The sequence below is a fragment of the Salvia miltiorrhiza genome, chromosome 1 (assembly GCF_028751815.1).
Source record: "Salvia miltiorrhiza cultivar Shanhuang (shh) chromosome 1, IMPLAD_Smil_shh, whole genome shotgun sequence".
Classification (NCBI taxonomy): Eukaryota; Viridiplantae; Streptophyta; class Magnoliopsida; order Lamiales; family Lamiaceae; genus Salvia; species Salvia miltiorrhiza.
In genome coordinates this window covers 14,943,658-14,964,650 of record NC_080387.1, presented here as the reverse complement: position 1 = coordinate 14,964,650, position 20,993 = coordinate 14,943,658, and the positions used below count along the sequence as shown (strand labels likewise).

General features: G+C 41.9%; 2 protein-coding genes and 2 long non-coding RNA genes across 4 annotated transcripts; all 4 read left to right on the top strand.

Moving 5' to 3' along the window:
• Nucleotides 1-455: 455 nt before the first annotated feature.
• LOC131006697 (uncharacterized) lies at nt 456-2,845 on the top strand. The gene is made up of 3 exons (XR_009095713.1): nt 456-610; nt 1,999-2,061; nt 2,536-2,845. It is a non-coding gene; the product is annotated as an uncharacterized LOC131006697 (long non-coding RNA).
• An 8,477-nt stretch (nt 2,846-11,322) lies between these two features.
• LOC131025613 (uncharacterized) lies at nt 11,323-12,096 on the top strand. The gene has a single exon (XM_057955434.1). The coding sequence runs from the start codon at nt 11,323-11,325 to the stop codon at nt 12,094-12,096; it is 774 nt and encodes a 257-aa protein (XP_057811417.1).
• Nucleotides 12,097-12,164: 68 nt separating this feature from the next.
• LOC131025553 (uncharacterized) lies at nt 12,165-13,118 on the top strand. The gene has a single exon (XM_057955370.1). The coding sequence runs from the start codon at nt 12,165-12,167 to the stop codon at nt 13,116-13,118; it is 954 nt and encodes a 317-aa protein (XP_057811353.1).
• Nucleotides 13,119-15,897: 2,779 nt separating this feature from the next.
• Nucleotides 15,898-18,303, top strand: LOC131006704 (uncharacterized). The gene is made up of 3 exons (XR_009095719.1): nt 15,898-16,073; nt 17,463-17,524; nt 17,999-18,303. It is a non-coding gene; the product is annotated as an uncharacterized LOC131006704 (long non-coding RNA).
• The last annotated feature ends 2,690 nt before the right edge of the window (nt 18,304-20,993 follow it).

The following is a 20,993-nucleotide window of genomic DNA, read 5'->3' as shown; positions in this document are numbered from 1 at the left end:
AAATATATATATTTATTTTCATTTCAAAGTATGAAAAGCAAAGTGCATATTTATTTCGAATACGCGTTTGTTTTAGTTCGGGTTTGAACGATTACGGGCCCGTATAGAGGGCCAAAGGTGGGCCGATTCTTAGAGAGCCTTGGGCCGATTTTAAGGCCCTATTTTAGAGCCCAAATGCAGCCCATTTCAGCCCCCAAAGCCCACTTACACATCAGCCACCCTTTCAAATTCAAAAGGGGACAAGGGTGATCATTACATGCATTGGGAACTACCAAAATGCATGGGAAGTGCAAGAGCCTCACAACCAATGCACCCATGCATTGGTGGCAGCCACCCTACCCTCCCCTAGGCCTTATTTTCGTTCCCCCCTCCCTCCACTTAAGTCATTTGGCTGATGCAACTTCCTCTATACTCTTTAACTCTCTCTACAAAGCCTAAAGCCTCACTCCCCCTCCATTTTCGTCCCTCCTTCCTTCCCCCACCCTCACAACTTTTCTCCCACCATTATCACACTCCATAGAAGCCCTTGAAGCCCCAAGAGAAGTATCAAAGCAAGGGAGAGCGTGGAAAAACTAGGGCGTAAAGTTAGAGTGAAGGTTGTGCTTCGAGGGTGAGTTTTTCTTTGATTTTCTCAACTGAAAAAGCTTTATGGCTATGGATTTTTACACATGTGTGTGATATATTATGTGAGGATATGATTTATGATTTTAGATGTTCATTTTGGTAGAGTTTATTGGGTGAAAAACCGTGCATGAGGTAAGGCAGCGAATCTGCCATAAGCACACTGCTCCGGCAGTGTTTTGCAAGGCGATTCCAGCCATCCAAACGGTCCCCAAAAATTCCCAACTTAATTGTGTATCGTGTTTAATATGTTTTCTATACTATGATAAAATTTCAGAATATTTGGAGCGCGTATGTTTTATTTATGAATTTGTTAACATCACTGCCTGTCTGGAATGCATTTCTGGTAAACAATCTTTGGGAGGCCATAAGTCAAGTTTCAATCGGTGAAAAACTTTGAAACTTGAATATGTCACTCTAGACTCCCGTATCTTTCTTTTGGTATCGTCCTCACCATTTTTGAGTAAGGAAAACAACCGGTATAAATTCTTGAAATCTAGTTCTTATTCTTTGTACCATCTAGTAGCTTTTACAAACCTACAAATTTGAGGTGGAAAAGGCCAACCTAAATCTTTGATTCTCAAGCCCATTTTGCTACTGAATATTCATTGACATGTTAGGAACTTGTTTGTTTATTTATAGAATTTTTGGTAAAGACTAAGGTGGTTTTTCTGATTTAAACTTTGAATCTGCCGAACTTGAACTCTTTTTGTGCACTGAACTTTGGATGTTAATATCTCCTAAACCTTGAATCTTCTTGGGGTAAATTCAACTGGAGAGTGTTACACTTTCTCCCTAGTTTTCGGATTGACCCTTGGAGTTCCTAGTGGCCTTTTGTAATGGGAGATATGAATTTTTAAAGAAGGCCCATTGACTTGGTTCTAATCTGGAAATCTGAAATTTCCAGATTTTTGCTTGTTAAGTACCCATCTTTGAATGGGTATATCTTGCTCGTTTGAACTCCGTTTCATTCGATTCAAATTGGAGAATGATCCTTGAAATGTCTAGTTTCCAGAATGTCCTTTGGAGCCTCATTTAGAGATCCGAGGCAGAATTGGTGTCTGTTGCAAAACAGCCCCTTAAGAGCTCAAGTTGTTGAATTATTTTCTAAGTTTGAAAGTTGGTTTTAAAGGATGTTTCATGAAATATTATGTATATGTGCATGACAAGTTTGGGATATGTTTTATGCAAAGTTTTCATGAAATTGAGTGAGTTAACCTAGATAAGGCATCAAGATAAGCTAACGTATGTAAAATGCATAATCCCTAGCTCGATTTTGCGTTGTAAGTCCGGGAATAGGTTGACCTAGAGATCCTAAGTAGACAATGGTTTTTGTTATCCATGATATGCTCTAAGAGTTAAGAACTCGTCTTGTAGGAATTGGTCCGCAGGACGGTGCCACAGCTTAAGATCACCTCTCTCTTTCACACCGAAGATCAGGTGGGTTATATTTGCAAAAGTATATTGGGTTAGTAAGCCCTCTCTTTTTATACAAGCAAATATGTTTTAAATTGTGAATGCATGCAAATATTTTGTTTGGTTGTTACAAAGAACAAACGGGGTTGTCCCCACAGAATAAACGGGGTCGTCCCCAAACGATCGGCTTTGTCCCCGACGGGGGCCAGGGTAGTGTACACCAGTAAGAAGTCTAAGTATGGGATTGATTCGGCCGAGTCTCCCATACTTAGCACCAAGAAAGGTAACACCAAACCAGAAAGGCGCGCAAAGGTTAAAGGAGCTACGGCTCACAAGTATTTCAGAATTTATAGTAATTGTTTTTCAAGTATTGCTATATTTTCTTACGGGCATGCATTTCACTAAGTATCACAGTTCTTTAAAACCAGTTTAAAGAAAATGGGGCATTAACTTCACTGAGTGCATTAGTACTCAGCCCAAAGTTTTAAATCATTTCAGGTTAACGGAGTCGGGCGCAGCGGGGGCTAGGTGGTGGTGGTGGTCTGGAGCTGTCGACAAGGTTTCTCAATGATATTTATTTCCCATAACCTCGATCACCAAACATTTTATTTTGTTGGTTATGCCCTGCGTGGCGATTATGAGCTTGTTTACTGCTTTCCCTAAACAACTGAACAATTGAGTTGCTCTTGGGCACTCAGACACCGTGATAACGAACTCTCTAAACTTGACCGGAGTCCTCATACTTCGTGTTAAGTTGGGTTTCCTTTGAGCAGAACGATTAAAGAATAGGTTCATTAATTCCGCTAATTAACCAAGTTTTTCTTTTACCAAAATAGTTAAGTTACTTACTTCCGCTAAATGAGCTTGATAATCACACCCAGTTCAGCGTGGCTGGCCCCTAGATAAGTCGGGCCGTCACAGGATGGTATCAGAGCCCAGGTTGCTCAAAGGATACCCTTGAGCCCAAGTTATTTTTCTTCCAAGACAAATCCACCAGGACCACACCCCTACTCCTCTGCCCCGACTCAAGAAAAACAGGTACAAGTTTTCAAGTTACTTGTTGGTGAAAGTTTAGTGTTAATGCCCATGTATGATTAATCTTGACCAAGGAGGGACAGTTTCCCCTCGCAAGAAATGAGTTATTCTTTCGTAAAGAGGGACAGTATCCCCTCACAAGTTATAAAAGTGTGTTAATGTGATGATGTTTTAAACTCAAAGTTGAATTATGTGTTATGCTTTTAAGGAGGGTAGCACCCCTCAAAGTTATTTACATTTGACCAGTCATGAGTTAGGGATAGTATGCCCTAGGATTGACTGAGGTCTATGAGAACCAACCCTGAGTAACTTAGGGAACTCTAGACGTACAAACTAAGATAGTGGACATGATCAAGAAGGATAGGTCCCCTAGCTTAGACTCAGTTCGAACTTTATGATTGTATTTAGTTTTTACTTTATGTTGCCTCGCAATTCTAGATTTGAACCTTATGTTGTAGATGACACAAAAACATAGGACCTAAGGGAAAAATACCGCTAGGAGATATACCGTAGCAAGACGTATAGAGAGATACCAGAACCATGAACGAATGGTGACGATCAACGACATGGGCAGTGCACCGTCGAGGCGATAACATTATGGAATAATATCCCCGAGAATAGGAGCCTATTGAAAAAAACTACGAGGCAAACAAGAAAGATGATCGACGAACATCCACTACGATGGAGAGAGTATGCTCACCGTGATCACTAATTTTATTAGCACAAAAATACCGCAACTAACACGGTGTAATTGTAGTATAAACAGCAATCGGATATCGTATCCACAGGGATTGTAACACGAAATCACTCTATCTATTTCCTACACAAACTTTCACAGTATGCAAGTAAACAAATATGAAGGTGAATATTAAACCAAAATTAACTAAATAAAACTAAAGAGCATAAACACTATGATGATTAACTCAAATAAAAGGGAAAGCTCTGACCCTAGGGATGTATTTTCACTAATCAACTATATGCATTCAACCTATTGATTCAATTACCAATTTTAATCCAACCCTGATGAAAGATCACTATGTTAATCACAAGCGTCTCTAACGACCACCTATGAATGTAGATTAATTAATCCCTTTTCGCATTCAAGACTCCAAGGAATAAATTAACTCCCAATAGCACATAAAGAATAGCTTCCTATAGCTTCACCTATCGCATTCAAGACTCAAGGCTAACACTATATCATGCATTCCTGAATCAGCTGAACAATTATCGCATTCAAGACTCAAACTGAACAGCTAGACATGTAAATTATTGATCAGGTAATTCACAAGAGATTAAGCACCAGGAATCATGAATCACAAGTTGGAGGGCAAATTGATATCAATAAATCAAAAACACATAATTAATCAGCTATATACAAACCCTAGGTTCAGATAAAGAAAACTAGCCAGACATAATGAAATCAAACATAAACATAATTAAAAAGAATGCAATTGTAAAAACTAAATTAAATAAAAACTGAATTAAAACGATCGTAGCGGCTTGAATCTTCAGTCTTCATCCAAGCCTTGAAAACTGGAAAGCTAAAATAATCTAAAGCTATGAAACTGAGAAAATAAAGTTTGGGAACTAAAAAGGGAACCCAAAATAGGTCAAAAGAAGACCTATTTATAGTACCAGGGTAAAACTACAGAGTTTGAGCTCGAAAAGACTTTGAAAAACGCATAAAAACGCAAAATAGCGGACTGGCGGCGACCCCCCCCGGCGGGCACCCGGCGGTCGCCGGCTCCTTTGTTGATTCTCCACTGCACGCGGCGGGCACCCGGCGGGCGCCGCTCGATCGCCAGCCACGCCGATTTCTCGGCGGGCTGCGCGGCGGTCGCCGGCTGGGTCGCCGGCTGTTGCCTTAAATTCCTTCATCATCCGGCGGTCGCCGGCTGGGTCGCCGGTTGATCGCCGATGTTTCGCTGCTGCGCGCGACTTTCTTGTTTTGGTCATAACTTTCTCGTCCGAACTCCGATTTATGATCCGTTTGCGCTCACAAACTCGTATCGAGACGATCTACAACTTCTATTTCAGATAAGTTTTCCAAATTCGAACTCAATAAACCTGAAATGTCCTTGAAAGTTCGAATAAGAATCATGTTTCAAAAGATAAAGCAAATTAAGCATAAAACAATCATCCAACACTCAGTTTCCTATAAAATAACATCATATGAACACTAAAAACCATGGAAACATGAGTGTTATCAACTCCCCCAAACTTAAGCCATTGTTCGTCCTCGAATAATGGGAAGAATAAAATCAATAACACGAATGGGTAAGAAATCTAGATCATCAATGCCTCCGAATAATAAAGAATAATAGAATTGTCAAATCCTTAATAATCAAGCACAAAATTCACCAATAAACACAACCTATAGCAAAATCAACCTTGACATTCCAAACAATTGAATCTCACAAGGTATGTGTATCACTCAACTCTCAATTTGATGGAACGGGACGTGTATACTCTCATCGAATTCAATGCAATATAGATCACTTACCATAAGCTTGCCAATCGTCTACAATCTCCATCGCTAAAAGTGTGCCAAGACTAAGATCAAATAGGTCTTTATTTTTGGGTTATAATGTAGGGACATTGGTTAAGGTAGGGAAATATAGGTTAAGTGACTTCAAATAGATCAAGAACACCAACCTTATAACTTCACAAATCAAGTATGGAATAAATTCCATCTTCCACCCAACTATGTCACCATAATCAACACATCTCAAGGGATTTAATCATCGCAAAACAGAACTAAACACTCTTTTATGCTCTCTATTTATTTCCAACACACGAAGTCGATTTTCTAACAAATTTCTCAATATACACTCGACTTCACTTTTTTCTCTTTCTTTTTCTTTTCTTTTTTTCTTTTTTTTTTTTTTTTCTTTTTTTTTTTTTTTCTTTTCTTTCCACAACTTTTCTAGAGCTTATAAGAGTAAATAGTAACACAAAATCATCCCTTCTTTTTCACAACCCACTATGAATATTCACCACGCAAAGATTCCCATATACTACATCACCCCTATCATCCGGCTAAAGAATAAAAGCTAAATAGGCTCAAAGTGGATAACAAAGGATAATTTTTCGTTAAGGACAGTGTTTGGGAAAATAATGTGGCTAACAAAAGATGGCCTAAAATCATCTCATAATCCTGGGCACAACAGCAACCTCAACACAGAAACCATGGCAAGTTCTAGAAGATCACTACATATGCATGACAAAACTCACAACAAAGAATAAACTGTGCATGATAAACAGTTATAGCTCAAATCCTCACAGGTTTATTCAACGTCCAAAAGTCAAGGTCAAAATCACTCTAGAATTATGCAAATTAGTTCCAATTATGCTCAAATCATCAAAGAAAAATCCAATTCCAATTTTTTTTCACAGAAATCATCATTGGCATCTCACCAGAAATCTAATGGAGCAATAATCATCTCAACAACAATCAAACACACACCACCAACCAAGCAAGATAAAACAATAAAGCCAATGCAATTGTAAAAAAAAATAAAAGTGATACACATATCTACTCTCACCCCCTTCCCCCAAACTTATTACAGAACATAAGTTCGAAAATAAGTTTGGAGGGATGATGATATGTGTGTCACTACTCACAGAAAAATATGCTCCATGGTGGTGGTATGAACAAAGCGCGAGTTTCCGCATCTTCCAAGCTCAACTGCACTAAAAACCCAAACAAAACAAAGAAACAAAACGAAACAAAAAGAAACAAAAAAGAAACTAAAAGAAAGGAAAACAAAACAAAGAAAAACAGTTGGGTTACCTCCCAACAAGTGCTTAATTTAACGTCTAGAGCTCGACGGAACCTCATGGTCTCAATGAACATCAAACGCAGCAGGCGTGACAGACCGCCTAACACGAACAGAGACAGAGGACTCATGCGCATCAGCTGCGTGAAAAACGACGCTTCCATTCGGCACATCTATCATAGCTCTTCCCGTAGCTAAGAATGATCGACCAAGAATCAACGGCGGATTTGCATCTTCAGGAATATCGAGGACCAAGAAATCCGTAGGGAAGACGAGCTTGTCGACCTTCACAAAGATGTCTTCAAGCTTTCCTCTCGGCTTCACTCTTGATCTATCCGCCATCTGAATCTCCATCGAGGTCGGCTTGAGATCTCCAATTCCCAACCGCTTGAACACAGAGATGGGCATCACATTGACACTAGCCCCTAAATCACAAAGGGCCTCGGGAAAGAGCTCTCCTCCTATCTCGCACTCAATGGTGAAGCTACCCGGATCTTTCTTCTTCGAAAGTAGCTTCATTGGCAGCTCAGTGCTCACAGCTTTCGCCTGCGAGATTTTCCTATCCTCATCACCCATGTTCTTAGTGTGAACAACTGCCTTTTCTTCTTTATCCTCGGGATCCTGCAATTTTGAGAGACTTTGAGGCTGTGCACGTCGGTCCGATTCTTCAAGTAGTCTCTCAAGCTCATCCACTATACGTCTATGCTCTGTCTCTTCGAGATTGGCAATCTTTTTCTCATTTTTGCAATGGGAGACCTCCAGCTTGATTTCCTTGGCATCCACCTTTTTGCTCGGCTGCACAGCACATTGCTCTTCAAGCACCTCTCTCTTCATCAGCCTACGGGGGAATGGAGCTTTTGGGATGTACTCCCTAAGTGGAATAGGAGCCTTGTGTGGTTCCTCAATCAGAGATTCATGCTCCTTGCTCATCCTCATCTCTTTTGTAGACAAAGTTCCATCGAAAATAGCATTGCATTGGCCCTTAGGATTGACAGTAGTGTTGCTTGGGAATTGGCCCGGCTTGTGCTGCGCCGCCGCTTGGTTGGCAATCTGACCAACTTGATTCTCTAACATCTGTACCTGCTTAGATAATGCTGAGAAATTATTCTCCATGTTAGAGATTTTATTTCCAACATTCACCTCCATCCCAGTCATCTTCATGAGCATCTGCTTCATCATGTCCTCCATCGAATCCTTCTTTGGCTCATTGATGACTCCCCCACTAGAAACAGAAAATCCTGGTGGAGGTTGCACAGCATTGTTTGGGTTTCCATAGGAAAGATTTGGGTGCGGACGTGCTCCTGGCTGAAATTGCTGCTGACCCTGCTGATATGGCTGACCTCTGTTATACATTCCTGGCTGTCCTTGCTGAAAATTCCCATAATTTCTGTCATTGATATAATTGACGTTTCCCAAGCCTGATGAGTCTATCACAGCTTGCTCATGACGTCCAGCATTCAATTCACCAATTTTTGCAGTCAGCTCTGCCAGCTGTGTAGCCATCGCTGCCTGTTGAGTAACCATAGCTGCCATAGGATCAGAAGTGGACGCAGCTGCAACCTTCTTCAATTGCATATGCTCAGATGGCCATTGGTAGCTCGTAGAAGCCATACTATCAATAATGCTCCATGCGTCAGAGCTGCTTTTCTGGAGTAGAGAGCCACCTGCAGCTGTATCCATATGCATCCTTGTACGCTCCCCGCAGGCATTGTAGAACATGATCACTAGCGTACCTTCATCAAAACCATGGCCTGGGCACTTTCTGAGCTTCTCCTGGTACCTCTCCCAAGTCTCCGCTAGCTTTTCTCCATCGTACTGTTGAAACTGCACGATGTCCATCTTCAATTTCAACGTAAGGCCAGGCGGATGAAACTTGCGTAGGAACGCATGAGCTAAGTCCTCCCACACAACATTATTTCCCAGCTGCAGCGTATGATACCACGACTTCGCCTTATCCCGCAGTGAAAAGGGAAAAAGACGAAGACGGATAATGTCATCAGGGACACCATTCATCTTCACCGTGCTACACAGCTCCAGGAAATGCGCCAGGTGCGCATTAGGGTCTTCGATCGCCTGTCCACCATATTGGCTCTGTTGAACCATCGTGATCAGACCCGTTTTCAGCTCAAAGTTGGTAACGTTCACACGTGGGGGCTCCTGGTATACATACTGTGGTATGAACGCTTCATTGATGGCTGGTTGTTTCGGAGCCTCTCTCGTCTCTTGTGCGTCAAGCAGCTTCTTCAACTGCTCTTGCAGAGCTCGAATTTGGATTTGCTCTGGAGTAGCCATCGTATTATCCTCAATTTGATTCTGTTGCTTCTTAAGATTGCGCAAGGTCTTGTCGATATCAGGGTCGAACTCAAAAAGAGGATTTCCTTGAGATCTAGTGTTCATACGCAACCTACAGAAAAACAACTTATAAAAGTTAGAAAACAAAAATAAAAACAAATAAAACTTGCAGTACTATTAAGTCCTATTGGAAATATTAAAGTAAAATCTAAACAATCCCCGGCAACGGCGCCAAAAAGTTGATCACTAATTTTATTAGCACAAAAATACCGCAACTAACACGGTGTAATTGTAGTATAAACAGCAATCGGATATCGTATCCACAGGGATTGTAACACAAAATCACTCTATCTATTTCCTACACAAACTTTCACAGTATGCAAGTAAACAAATATGAAGGTGAATATTAAACCAAAATTAACTAAATAAAACTAAAGAGCATAAACACTATGATGATTAACTCAAATAAAAGGGAAAGCTCTGACCCTAGGGATGTATTTTCACTAATCAACTATATGCATTCAACCTATTGATTCAATTACCAATTTTAATCCAACCCTGATGAAAGATCACTATGTTAATCACAAGCGTCTCTAACGACCACCTATGAATGTAGATTAATTAATCCCTTTTCGCATTCAAGACTCCAAGGAATAAATTAACTCCCAATAGCACATAAAGAATAGCTTCCTATAGCTTCACCTATCGCATTCAAGACTCAAGGCTAACACTATATCATGCATTCCTGAATCAGCTGAACAATTATCGCATTCAAGACTCAAACTGAACAGCTAGACATGTAAATTATTGATCAGGTAATTCACAAGAGATTAAGCACCAGGAATCATGAATCACAAGTTGGAGGGCAAATTGATATCAATAAATCAAAAACACATAATTAATCAGCTATATACAAACCCTAGGTTCAGATAAAGAAAACTAGCCAGACATAATGAAATCAAACATAAACATAATTAAAAAGAATGCAATTGTAAAAACTAAATTAAATAAAAACTGAATTAAAACGATCGTAGCGGCTTGAATCTTCAGTCTTCATCCAAGCCTTGAAAACTGGAAAGCTAAAATAATCTAAAGCTATGAAACTGAGAAAATAAAGTTTGGGAACTAAAAAGGGAACCCAAAATAGGTCAAAAGAAGACCTATTTATAGTACCAGGGTAAAACTACAGAGTTTGAGCTCGAAAAGACTTTGAAAAACGCATAAAAACGCAAAATAGCGGACTGGCGGCGACCCCCCCGGCGGGCACCCGGCGGTCGCCGGCTCCTTTGTTGATTCTCCACTGCACGCGGCGGGCACCCGGCGGGCGCCGCTCGATCGCCAGCCACGCCGATTTCTCGGCGGGCTGCGCGGCGGTCGCCGGCTGGGTCGCCGGCTGTTGCCTTAAATTCCTTCATCATCCGGCGGTCGCCGGCTGGGTCGCCGGTTGATCGCCGATGTTTCGCTGCTGCGCGCGACTTTCTTGTTTTGGTCATAACTTTCTCGTCCGAACTCCGATTTATGATCCGTTTGCGTTCACAAACTCGTATCGAGACGATCTACAACTTCTATTTCAGATAAGTTTTCCAAATTCGAACTCAATAAACCTGAAATGTCCTTGAAAGTTCGAATAAGAATCATGTTTCAAAAGATAAAGCAAATTAAGCATAAAACAATCATCCAACACTCAGTTTCCTATAAAATAACATCATATGAACACTAAAAACCATGGAAACATGAGTGTTATCACACCGCTAGCTATAAAGCATGAGAATGATGACGAGGCAAAGAGTCAGACAGAATAAAACCCTTTTCTCCATGAGCCCTTACTTATCAATGACCCTTGAATTGATTCATAACCCTAATGTTTGAAGCCTTCGTGGAGAGAAGCTTGATATATATATATATATATATTTTTTTTCTTTTGCTATGTCCTCTCAGGAGGCTGACTATTGGTTACACTTATTGTTCTATTATAAAATCCTCATGAAGTTAAACTCGTGGATTATTTTTGAACCCCACTTAGTAGGCAAACTTTCTATCACCCTCATGATTTATTTGTTCCAACCCACTACTTATGAGGTTGAGGGTCATATCCAATCAAATTGAATGCTCATTGAATAGCCAACTTGAACCTTACAATGAGCACTCGATAAAGAACTTTCCTTATTATCTTACTAGAATGGCAAGAAACCGCAATGCTAACCGCAACCAAGAAGAGCTGGAACAACTGGCACTCGAACGGATGGACAACTTAATCGAAAGTTTCCAAAAAAAGAAGCCCCCAACTTACAATGGAACGGGGAAGCCTGATGATGCTGAAGAATGGATACGCGGGATTGAAAAAGTCTTCGGGCGCATGCGCTGCAGTACACATGAGAAGGTGGTCTGTGCCACCTACCAGCTCGAGGGAGAAGCAGATCTATGGTGGGAATCCGTGCGACGCACCCTCACCAATGAGGCATTTGAGGCCATGACATGGGATGAGTTCAAAGAAGCATACCTCACAAGGTACATTACACTAAGCTTTCGACACAAAAGAGAAAATGAAGTTTGGAAACTGCGTCAGGGAAATTGCTCCGTTGAGGAATACGATCGTGCATTCAATCAGCTAGCGCGTTATGCACCAGCCCACGTTAACACAGATGCCAAAAGGGCAGAACGGTTTAGACAAGGGTTACGCCCTGAGATAGGTGTGCCCCTGTCCATACACGATACGCTCACTTATGCCCAGGCCTTGAGTAAGGCTTTGAACGCAGAAGCTCAGCTCCCTAAGGAAGAGAGATGGCAAGAGAAAAGGAAGTGGGAAGGGCCTCAGGGCCAGTCTTCAAATCAAAATTCAAAGGAAAAAAAACCTTGGGCTGGATCCAACCAACCAAACTATCAGAAGCCCCAAGTACCTAGGCCAACTTGCCCGAAGTGCAAGAACACTTTGGGGAATGCAGGCAAGGGATGACACGCTGTTATGAGTGTGGCGAGATTGGACACATCAAGAAATATTGTCCAAGGAACAACAGAGCTCCAATGGCCCAACCAAACCAAAGAGGTCCCCAACAGCCTAACCAGAACAAGGGAGGTCCACAACGACCCAACCAAAACGCTAGAGGGAACCCAAAGGGCAACGGGGGCCCAAGGGCACCGCAAGCACCAAGGGCCTACGCTATGGACCAGCAAGAGGCAGCTGGAACCCAGGGGAACTTAGTAGGTATGATCACCATAGCCGGAGAAAGCATTTTGGCATTATTTGATACTGGTGCCTCGCATTCTTTTATTTCCAATGTTGTGTGTGATGCACTAGATATTGTGCCTACTAGGGCAGATAAAGAACTAGAGGTACTCACCCCTTCAGGGAAAACGATGAGAACAAGGGAAGTTTGCTTGAATTTAGAACTAAACCTAGAAGGACATAAGTTCCTCGCTAGTCCTAAGGTACTCTTTATGATCGACTTCGACCTTATCCTGGGAATGGATTGGCTGTCAGCCAACAGGGCAACGATAAATTGTCAAGATAGGGAGGTCATCTTCTCACCACCAGGAAAAGAGCAGATCACCTACCATGGAGCCATGGTAGGGTCCAGCAAAAAGATAACGGTTATCACTGCAATGAAAGCCGTCAAGTTACTACACAAAGGAAAATGTCAAGCTTTCCTAGTGTGCATCACTAAGAAAGGGAATAACGGGGTAAACCTGGAAGACGTTCCACTAGTACGTGAATACCCAGATGTATTTCCAGAAGAGCTACCGGGTCTACCGCCAACTCGTCAACTTGAGTTCACAATAGACTTAGAACCCGACGCCGCACCTATTTCAAAAGCACCATACCGTATGGCGCCCAAAGAGCTGCAAGAACTGAAAATCCAATTGCAGGAGCTTCTACAGCTTGGGTTTATCCGCCCAAGTGTATCACCATGGGGAGCACCAATTCTGTTCGTGAAGAAGAAGGATGGATCGCTCAGAATGTGCATTGATTACAGATAGCTCAACAAGCTCACCATCAAGAATCGCTACCCTCTACCTAGGATTGATGACTTGTTCGATCAACTGAAGGGAGCATCGATGTTCTCAAAAATAGATCTACGATCAGGCTACCACCAGCTTAAGATTCGTGAGGATGACATCTCGAAAACTGCATTCCGAATAAGATATGGCCACTATGAATTTACAGTATATACCGATGCCTCAAAGTTAGGACTCGGTTGTGTACTGATGCAAAACCGAAGGGTTGTAGCATATACTTCGCGTCAGTTAAGGCCACACGAAATGAAATACCCCACACATGATCTAGAGTTAGCATTCGTCGTACACGCGCTAAAGATATGGAGGCACTATCTTTATGGTGCAAAGTGTGAAATTTTCACAGACCACAAGAGTCTGAAGTACTTTTTTTGAGCAAAAGGAACTCAACATGAGACAAAGGCGATGGTTAGAGTTGGTAAAAGATTATGACTGTACCATTAATTATCACCCAGGGAAGGCAAATGTGGTAGCTGATGCATTGAGCCGAAAGATAACAGCAAGCCTAAGGAGTACCCTTACTAAGGAACCAGAATTGACTCGAGAATTTGAGAAACTTAGGCTTGAGGTAGTAGTACCCCCAGAAACAATCCAAGAACGCATAGCAGCCTTGATTGTGAGATCAGACCTTCGGGAAAGAATCATCTCTGCCCAACGCCAGAGTGAGGCCTTAGAAAAGAAACGTTTAGCTAGCAGAATGGGAGGACCCCGAGAATTTAGGGAAGAAGCAGACAACGGCCTAACCTTCAAAGGAAGATTGTGCGTACCCGACGACCCAATGCTTAAGGAGGAGATCCTCACAGAAGCGCACTCCACACCATATGCCGCTCACCCCGGCAGCACCAAGATGTATCAAGATTTGAGGCAAAGTTTCTGGTGGGAAGGTATGAAGAAAGACGTAGCTTCCCACGTAGCAAAGTGCCTGGTGTGCCAACAAGTGAAGGCCCTACATCAGCTCCCAGGTGGGACTCTACAACCGCTAGAAATCCCAGAATGGAAATGGGAGCACATCACAATGGATTTCGTAGTAGGGCTACCCAGGTCAAAATCAGGAAACACGGCGATTTGGGTCATCGTCGACCGACTAACCAAGTCAGCTCACTTCTTACCAGTCCAGATGACTTGGAACCTCGAAAGGCTCACCAAGGTTTATGTTAAAGAAATAGTTCGCCTTCATGGTGTGCCCAGTACAATAATATCCGATCGAGACCCAAGATTTACATCGCGATTTTGGACAAGTCTCCAGAATGCCTTAGGAACTAAACTTCATTTGAGTACAGTGTACCATCCCCAGACTGATTGACAATCTGAGCGAACTATCCAAGTGCTCGAAGACATGCTTAGGAGAGTTACACTCGATCAAGGGGAGCAATGGGAGAAACTCTTACCACTTGTGGAATTCGCCTACAACAACAGTTATCAGACCACCATCGGGATGGCACCATACGAAGCATTGTATGGACGTAAGTGTCAATCTCCACTGTATTGGGACGAGGTAGGTGAGAAAAAGGTGTTAGGACCAGTAATGGTCCAAGAAATGATAGATATCGTGGCACAGATTCGCAAGCGAATCAAAGAAGCTCAAGACAGACAAAAGTCCTACGCAGACAAGCGAAGAAGAGAACTAGCCTTTGAAGTAGGTGACAAGGTCTTCCTCAAAGTATCACCAATGAAAGGGATAGTGCGTTTCTGCAAGCGAGGAAAACTACGACCCCGTTTCATCGGGCCGTTTGAGATACTGGAAAGGATAGGTCAGAACGCCTATAAGCTAGCACTACCTCCAAGTCTAGTGGGAGTGCACGATATTTTCCACGTATCACAGCTTAGGAAATATGTGTACGATCCCAAACACGTGATAACATATGATGATCTAACATTCGAGCCAGATCTTAGTTATGTGGAGAAACCAGTATGCATCACTGATAGGAAGATACAAGTTCTTAGAAACAAAGAGATCCCAATGGTGAAAGTGATGTGGAATCGCCATGGGCAAAAAGAGGCAACTTGGGAGCTGGAGTCTAACATGAACCAACAGTACCCCGAATTGCCATACCAAGGTACAAATTTCGAGGACGAAATTTCCATAAGGAGGGTAGGTTGTAATACCCCGGATTTTCGATCCTAGGTTTCACATGATCCTATTGATATTATTAAGATATGATAGATCCCTAATTCCCGGATAAAAAGAATAATTATCCCAGCAATGATTTAATGAGTCTTGATGCCAGGTTTTCTCTTAAGAAAGACGGTAAATAAGAAGATGATTATTTTATTTTTCCGTGTGTTGTTGATTTCAATAAATATATATATTTATTTTCATTTCAAAGTATGAAAAGCAAAGTGCATATTTATTTCGAATACGCGTTTGTTTTAGTTCGGGTTTGAACGATTACGGGCCCGTATAGAGGGCCAAAGGTGGGCCGATTCTTAGAGAGCCTTGGGCCGATTTTAAGGCCCTATTTTAGAGCCCAAATGCAGCCCATTTCAGCCCCCAAAGCCCACTTACACATCAGCCACCCTTTCAAATTCAAAAGGGGACAAGGGTGATCATTACATGCATTGGGAACTACCAAAATGCATGGGAAGTGCAAGAGCCTCACAACCAATGCACCCATGCATTGGTGGCAGCCACCCTACCCTCCCCTAGGCCCCATTTTCGTGCTCCCCTCTCCCTAAAGCCAAGAGTTGGCTGATGCAACTTCCTCCATACTCTTTAACTCTCTCTACAAAGCCTAAAGTCCTCACTCCACATCCACCCCTCTCTATTTTCGTCCCTCCTTCCTTCCCCCACCCTCACAACTTTTCTCCCACCATTATCACACTCCATAGAAGCCCTTGAAGCCCCAAGAGAAGTATCAAAGCAAGGGAGAGCGTGGAAAAACTAGGGCGTAAAGTTAGAGTGAAGGTTGTGCTTCGAGGGTGAGTTTTTCTTTGATTTTCTCAACTGAAAAAGCTTTATGGCTATGGATTTTTACACATGTGTGTGATATATTATGTGAGGATATGATTTATGATTTTAGATGTTCATTTTGGTAGAGTTTATTGGGTGAAAAACCGTGCATGAGGTAAGGCAGCGAATCTGCCATAAGCACACTGCTCCGGCAGTGTTTTGCAAGGCGATTCCAGCCATCCAAACGGTCCCCAAAAATTCCCAAATTAATTGTGTATCGTGTTTAATATGTTTTCTATACTATGATAAAATTTCAGAATATTTGGAGCGCGTATGTTTTATTTATGAATTTGTTAACATCACTGCCTGTCTGGAATGCATTTCTGGTAAACAATCTTTGGGAGGCCATAAGTCAAGTTTCAATCGGTGAAAACCTTTGAAACTTGAATATGTCACTCTAGACTCCCGTATCTTTCTTTTGGTATCGTCCTCACCATTTTTGAGTAAGGAAAACAACCGGTATAAATTCTTGAAATCTAGTTCTTATTCTTTGTACCATCTAGTAGCTTTTACAAACCTACGAATTTGAGGTGGAAAAGGCCAACCTAAATCTTTGATTCTCAAGCCCATTTTGCTACTGAATATTCATTGACATGTTAGGAACTTGTTTGTTTATTTATAGAATTTTTGGTAAAGACTAAGGTGGTTTTTCTGATTTAAACTTTGAATCTGCCGAACTTGAACTCTTTTTGTGCACTGAACTTTGGATGTTAATATCTCCTAAACCTTGAATCTTCTTGGGGTAAATTCAACTGGAGAGTGTTACACTTTCTCCCTAGTTTTCGGATTGACCCTTGGAGTTCCTAGTGGCCTTTTGTAATGGGAGATATGAATTTTTAAAGAAGGCCCATTGACTTGGTTCTAATCTGGAAATCTGAAATTTCCAGATTTTTGCTTGTTAAGTACCCATCTTTGAATGGGCATATCTTGCTCGTTTGAACTCCGTTTCATTCGATTCAAATTGGAGAATGACCCTTGAAATGTCTAGTTTCCAGAATGTCCTTTGGATCCTCATTTAGAGATCCGAGGCAGAATTGGTGTCTGTTGCAAAACAGCCCCTTAAGAGCTAAAGTTGTTGAATTATTTTCTAAGTTTGAAAGTTGGTTTTAAAGGATGTTTCATGAAATATTATGTATATGTGCATGACAAGTTTGGGATATGTTTTGTGCAAAGTTTTCATGAAATTGAGTGAGTTAACCTAGATAAGGCATCAAGATAAGCTAACGTATGTAAAATGCATAATCCCTAGCTCGATTTTGCGTTGTAAGTCCGGGAATAGGTTGACCTAGAGATCCTAAGTAGACAATGGTTTTGGTTATCCATGATATGCTCTAAGAGTTAAGAACTCGTCTTGTAAGAATTGGTCCGCAGGACGGTGCCACAGCTTAAGATCACCTCTCTCTTTCACACCGAAGATCAGGTGGGTTATATTTGCAAAAGTATATTGGGTTAGTAAGCCCTCTCTTTTTATACAAGCAAATATGTTTTAAATTGTGAATGCATGCAAATATTTTGTTTGGTTGTTACAAAGAACAAACGGGGTTGTCCCCATAGAATAAACGGGGTCGTCCCCAAACGATCGGCTCTGTCCCCGACGGGGGCCAGGGTAGTGTACACCAGTAAGAAGTCTAAGTATGGGATTGATTCGGCCGGGTCTCCCATACTTAGCACCAAGAAAGGTAACACCAAACCAGAAAGGCGCGCAAAGGTTAAAGGAGCTACGGCTCACAAGTATTTCAGAATTTATAGTAATTGTTTTTCAAGTATTGCTATATTTTCTTACGGGCATGCATTTCACTAAGTATCACAGTTCTTTAAAACCAGTTTAAAGAAAATGGGGCATTAACTTCACTGAGTGCATTAGTACTCAGCCCAAAGTTTTAAATCATTTCAGGTTAACGGAGTCGGGCGCAGCGGGGGCTAGGTGGTGGTGGTGGTCTGGAGCTGTCGACAAGGTTTCTCAATGATATTTATTTCCCATAACCTCGATCACCAAACATTTTATTTTGTTGGTTATGCCCTGCGTGGCGATTATGAGCTTGTTTACTGCTTTCCCTAAACAACTGAACAATTGAGTTGCTCTTGGGCACTCAGACACCGTGATAACGAACTCTCTAAACTTGACCGGAGTCCTCATACTTCGTGTTAAGTTGGGTTTCCTTTGAGCAGAACGATTAAAGAATAGGTTCATTAATTCCGCTAATTAACCAAGTTTTTCTTTTACCAAAATAGTTAAGTTACTTACTGACGCCCGGGGACGAAGTACGGAGTGATCGCCGGTGCAAAGAGGCACGGACAAAGAGCGGCTCCGGTTAAGACTTCCAAGCGGAGGGGCGCAGGGATGAACCGGAACACACCCGAACGAGAGGGATTCCGAGAATATGCAGGTATGGGACTGCATATTCGAGGAGAGCTTAAAGGATTTGATTGGGCTACTCATATCAATAAGATGCATCTTCTTTTCTGGTGCCCACACGGAAGAAACTCCAAGGTTAAGCGTGCTTGGCTTGGAGCAATTCCGGGATGGGTGACCCCCTGGGAAGTTTCTCAGGGAGCGTGCGAGTGAGGACAAAACACGCTAGAAAAGACTCGTATTGGTCTGTGGGGACAGCCGTCAACTCTGGAGCCGGGCTGTTACAGGTGGTATCAGAGCCGAACCTCTCCCAGTACGGTGTGGTTCGGGGACGAACCAAGCGGAAGCTGGTGGGCCTGTGACGCCCGGGGACGAAGTACGGAGTGATCGCCGGTGCAAAGAGGCACGGACAAAGAGCGGCTCCGGTTAAGACTTCCAAGCGGAGGGGCGCAGGGATGAACCGGAACACACCCGAACGAGAGGGATTCCGAGAATATGCAGGTATGGGACTGCATATTCGAGGAGAGCTTAAAGGATTTGATTGGGCTACTCATATCAATAAGATGCATCTTCTTTTCTGGTGCCCACACGGAAGAAACTCCAAGGTTAAGCGTGCTTGGCTTGGAGCAATTCCGGGATGGGTGACCCCCTGGGAAGTTTCTCAGGGAGCGTGCGAGTGAGGACAAAACACGCTAGAAAAGACTCGTATTGGTCTGTGGGGACAGCCGTCAACTCTGGAGTCGGGCTGTTACATTTGACTCTACTGTTTTTTATATGAAACTAGACTCAAAGACCTTTCTTTTGGTATGAGTCTGGAGTTCAGGGGATGTCGGAGTCAGAACGTGTTAAATTTTGAAGTTGAGTCAGTGTGAAAACAGAACATGTTTTGATGATGTTTGATTGTGTTTTCTTATGTGCCTTATGAGATTGTGTTGCCTAAGTGTTTGAATGAGATTTGACGAGTCTTATATGAGAGATAAATCGAGACTTAGAACCATGATTTTCTTGAAACCTATCCTTGAGCTTAAGGATTTGAGATGAGTGAAGAGTCTATATAGAGTAGAATAAGGAAATAGAATATGAGATAGAGCATGAGTTAAGGCATGAGATTTTGCCAATGAGTTTCTAATCGAGATTCATTTTCTGACATGAACCTTCGATGATGACGATGATCCCTGAAGACACAAGCAGAGCAAGGGAGTAAGTACCTCCGCTTTGACGGAAGATTTTGAGTAAGGTCTTCAGGTGGGCAATATTTTTGAGTATAAATATATTATCCGAGCTTTCTAAAATGAATTGATGATATAATGAGCTGAGCAAATGATTTGAGTTAAATGATGTTTAAGAATTGTTTGACTTGCCAATTTTTTTTTTTGATGTTGAGCTTGTGTGTTACCCTCTACTGATGGGATGAGACGATTTCAGTCCTGCCACACGCGGGATTTTGTGCACAGAGGTGACTGTGAGCCGTCTCCGAGTCGGCCGGTCACGGTACTTGAGAGGGAGGCCTACTTCTCAGTACCTTTGATGATGATGAGTTGTAGATGTGGTACATGCATGTTGAGATCTTTGACAGCTGTCATTCGTTCACTTATGATGTCATGATTATGAAAACTGCATGCACAGATTCATTTGATACTAACTTATTTCTGTGTATTGCTGAGATGTGGCAAGCTTCAAACATATAGCTCCAAGAGCACCTTTCTTGTTTTTCGGCGTTTGCCCACTGAGTATTATGTACTCACGCCCTGCACGTATTTCTAAATGTGCAGGCTAAGCAAGGAGTGAGATTGGTCTGGTGCTGGTGGGGGATTCGTTAGATGACGTATTTACTTTATCGTATTTAAATTTTTATCGATAAAGTCTTGATGTGGAGTACTTTGAATACTAATCAAGTAATATACTCACGGTTATGTGTCTTCACACATATAATCGGTTCGCCTTTTGCTGCGATACTCTGCATATTATGTTTCCTTATGAAAAATAAGCTATACCTATTTTGTTTTTGTTCGTGAAATTCCTGATAAATAAAAAGTTATAACGACGTTGACGATTTTACCCTTGGGTTCAATTATGATGATTTTCCTTAGCATGCTTTGATGCGAGCTTCCGCTTGATGATCGACCTATTCTTCTTATCTTTTATTCTTTTAAAAATAGTCGTATCGATACTCGTACCCCACTATCACTAGTGTCGGGATTTCGGGCTGCGACAGGACTGGTGCTGGTGGGGATGGTTTCACCGATGAAGTTTTCCTTGATTGTTTTCCTTCGATGTTAGAGTCTTAAGGATGATGAGCTTTGTTTTCCTTCGGATGTTGATAAAACCTTAGTAAAATGTTACAATGTTTTTCTGGAATCAAGCAATATACTCACGGTTATGTGTCTCCATACATATAATCGGTTCGCCTTTTGCTGCGATACTCTGCATTTATGCTTCCTGATGAAAAATGAGCTATACCCATTTTATTTTTGTTCGGGAAATTCCTGATAATTAAAAAGTTATGATGATGTTGACGATTTTACCCTTGGGTTCA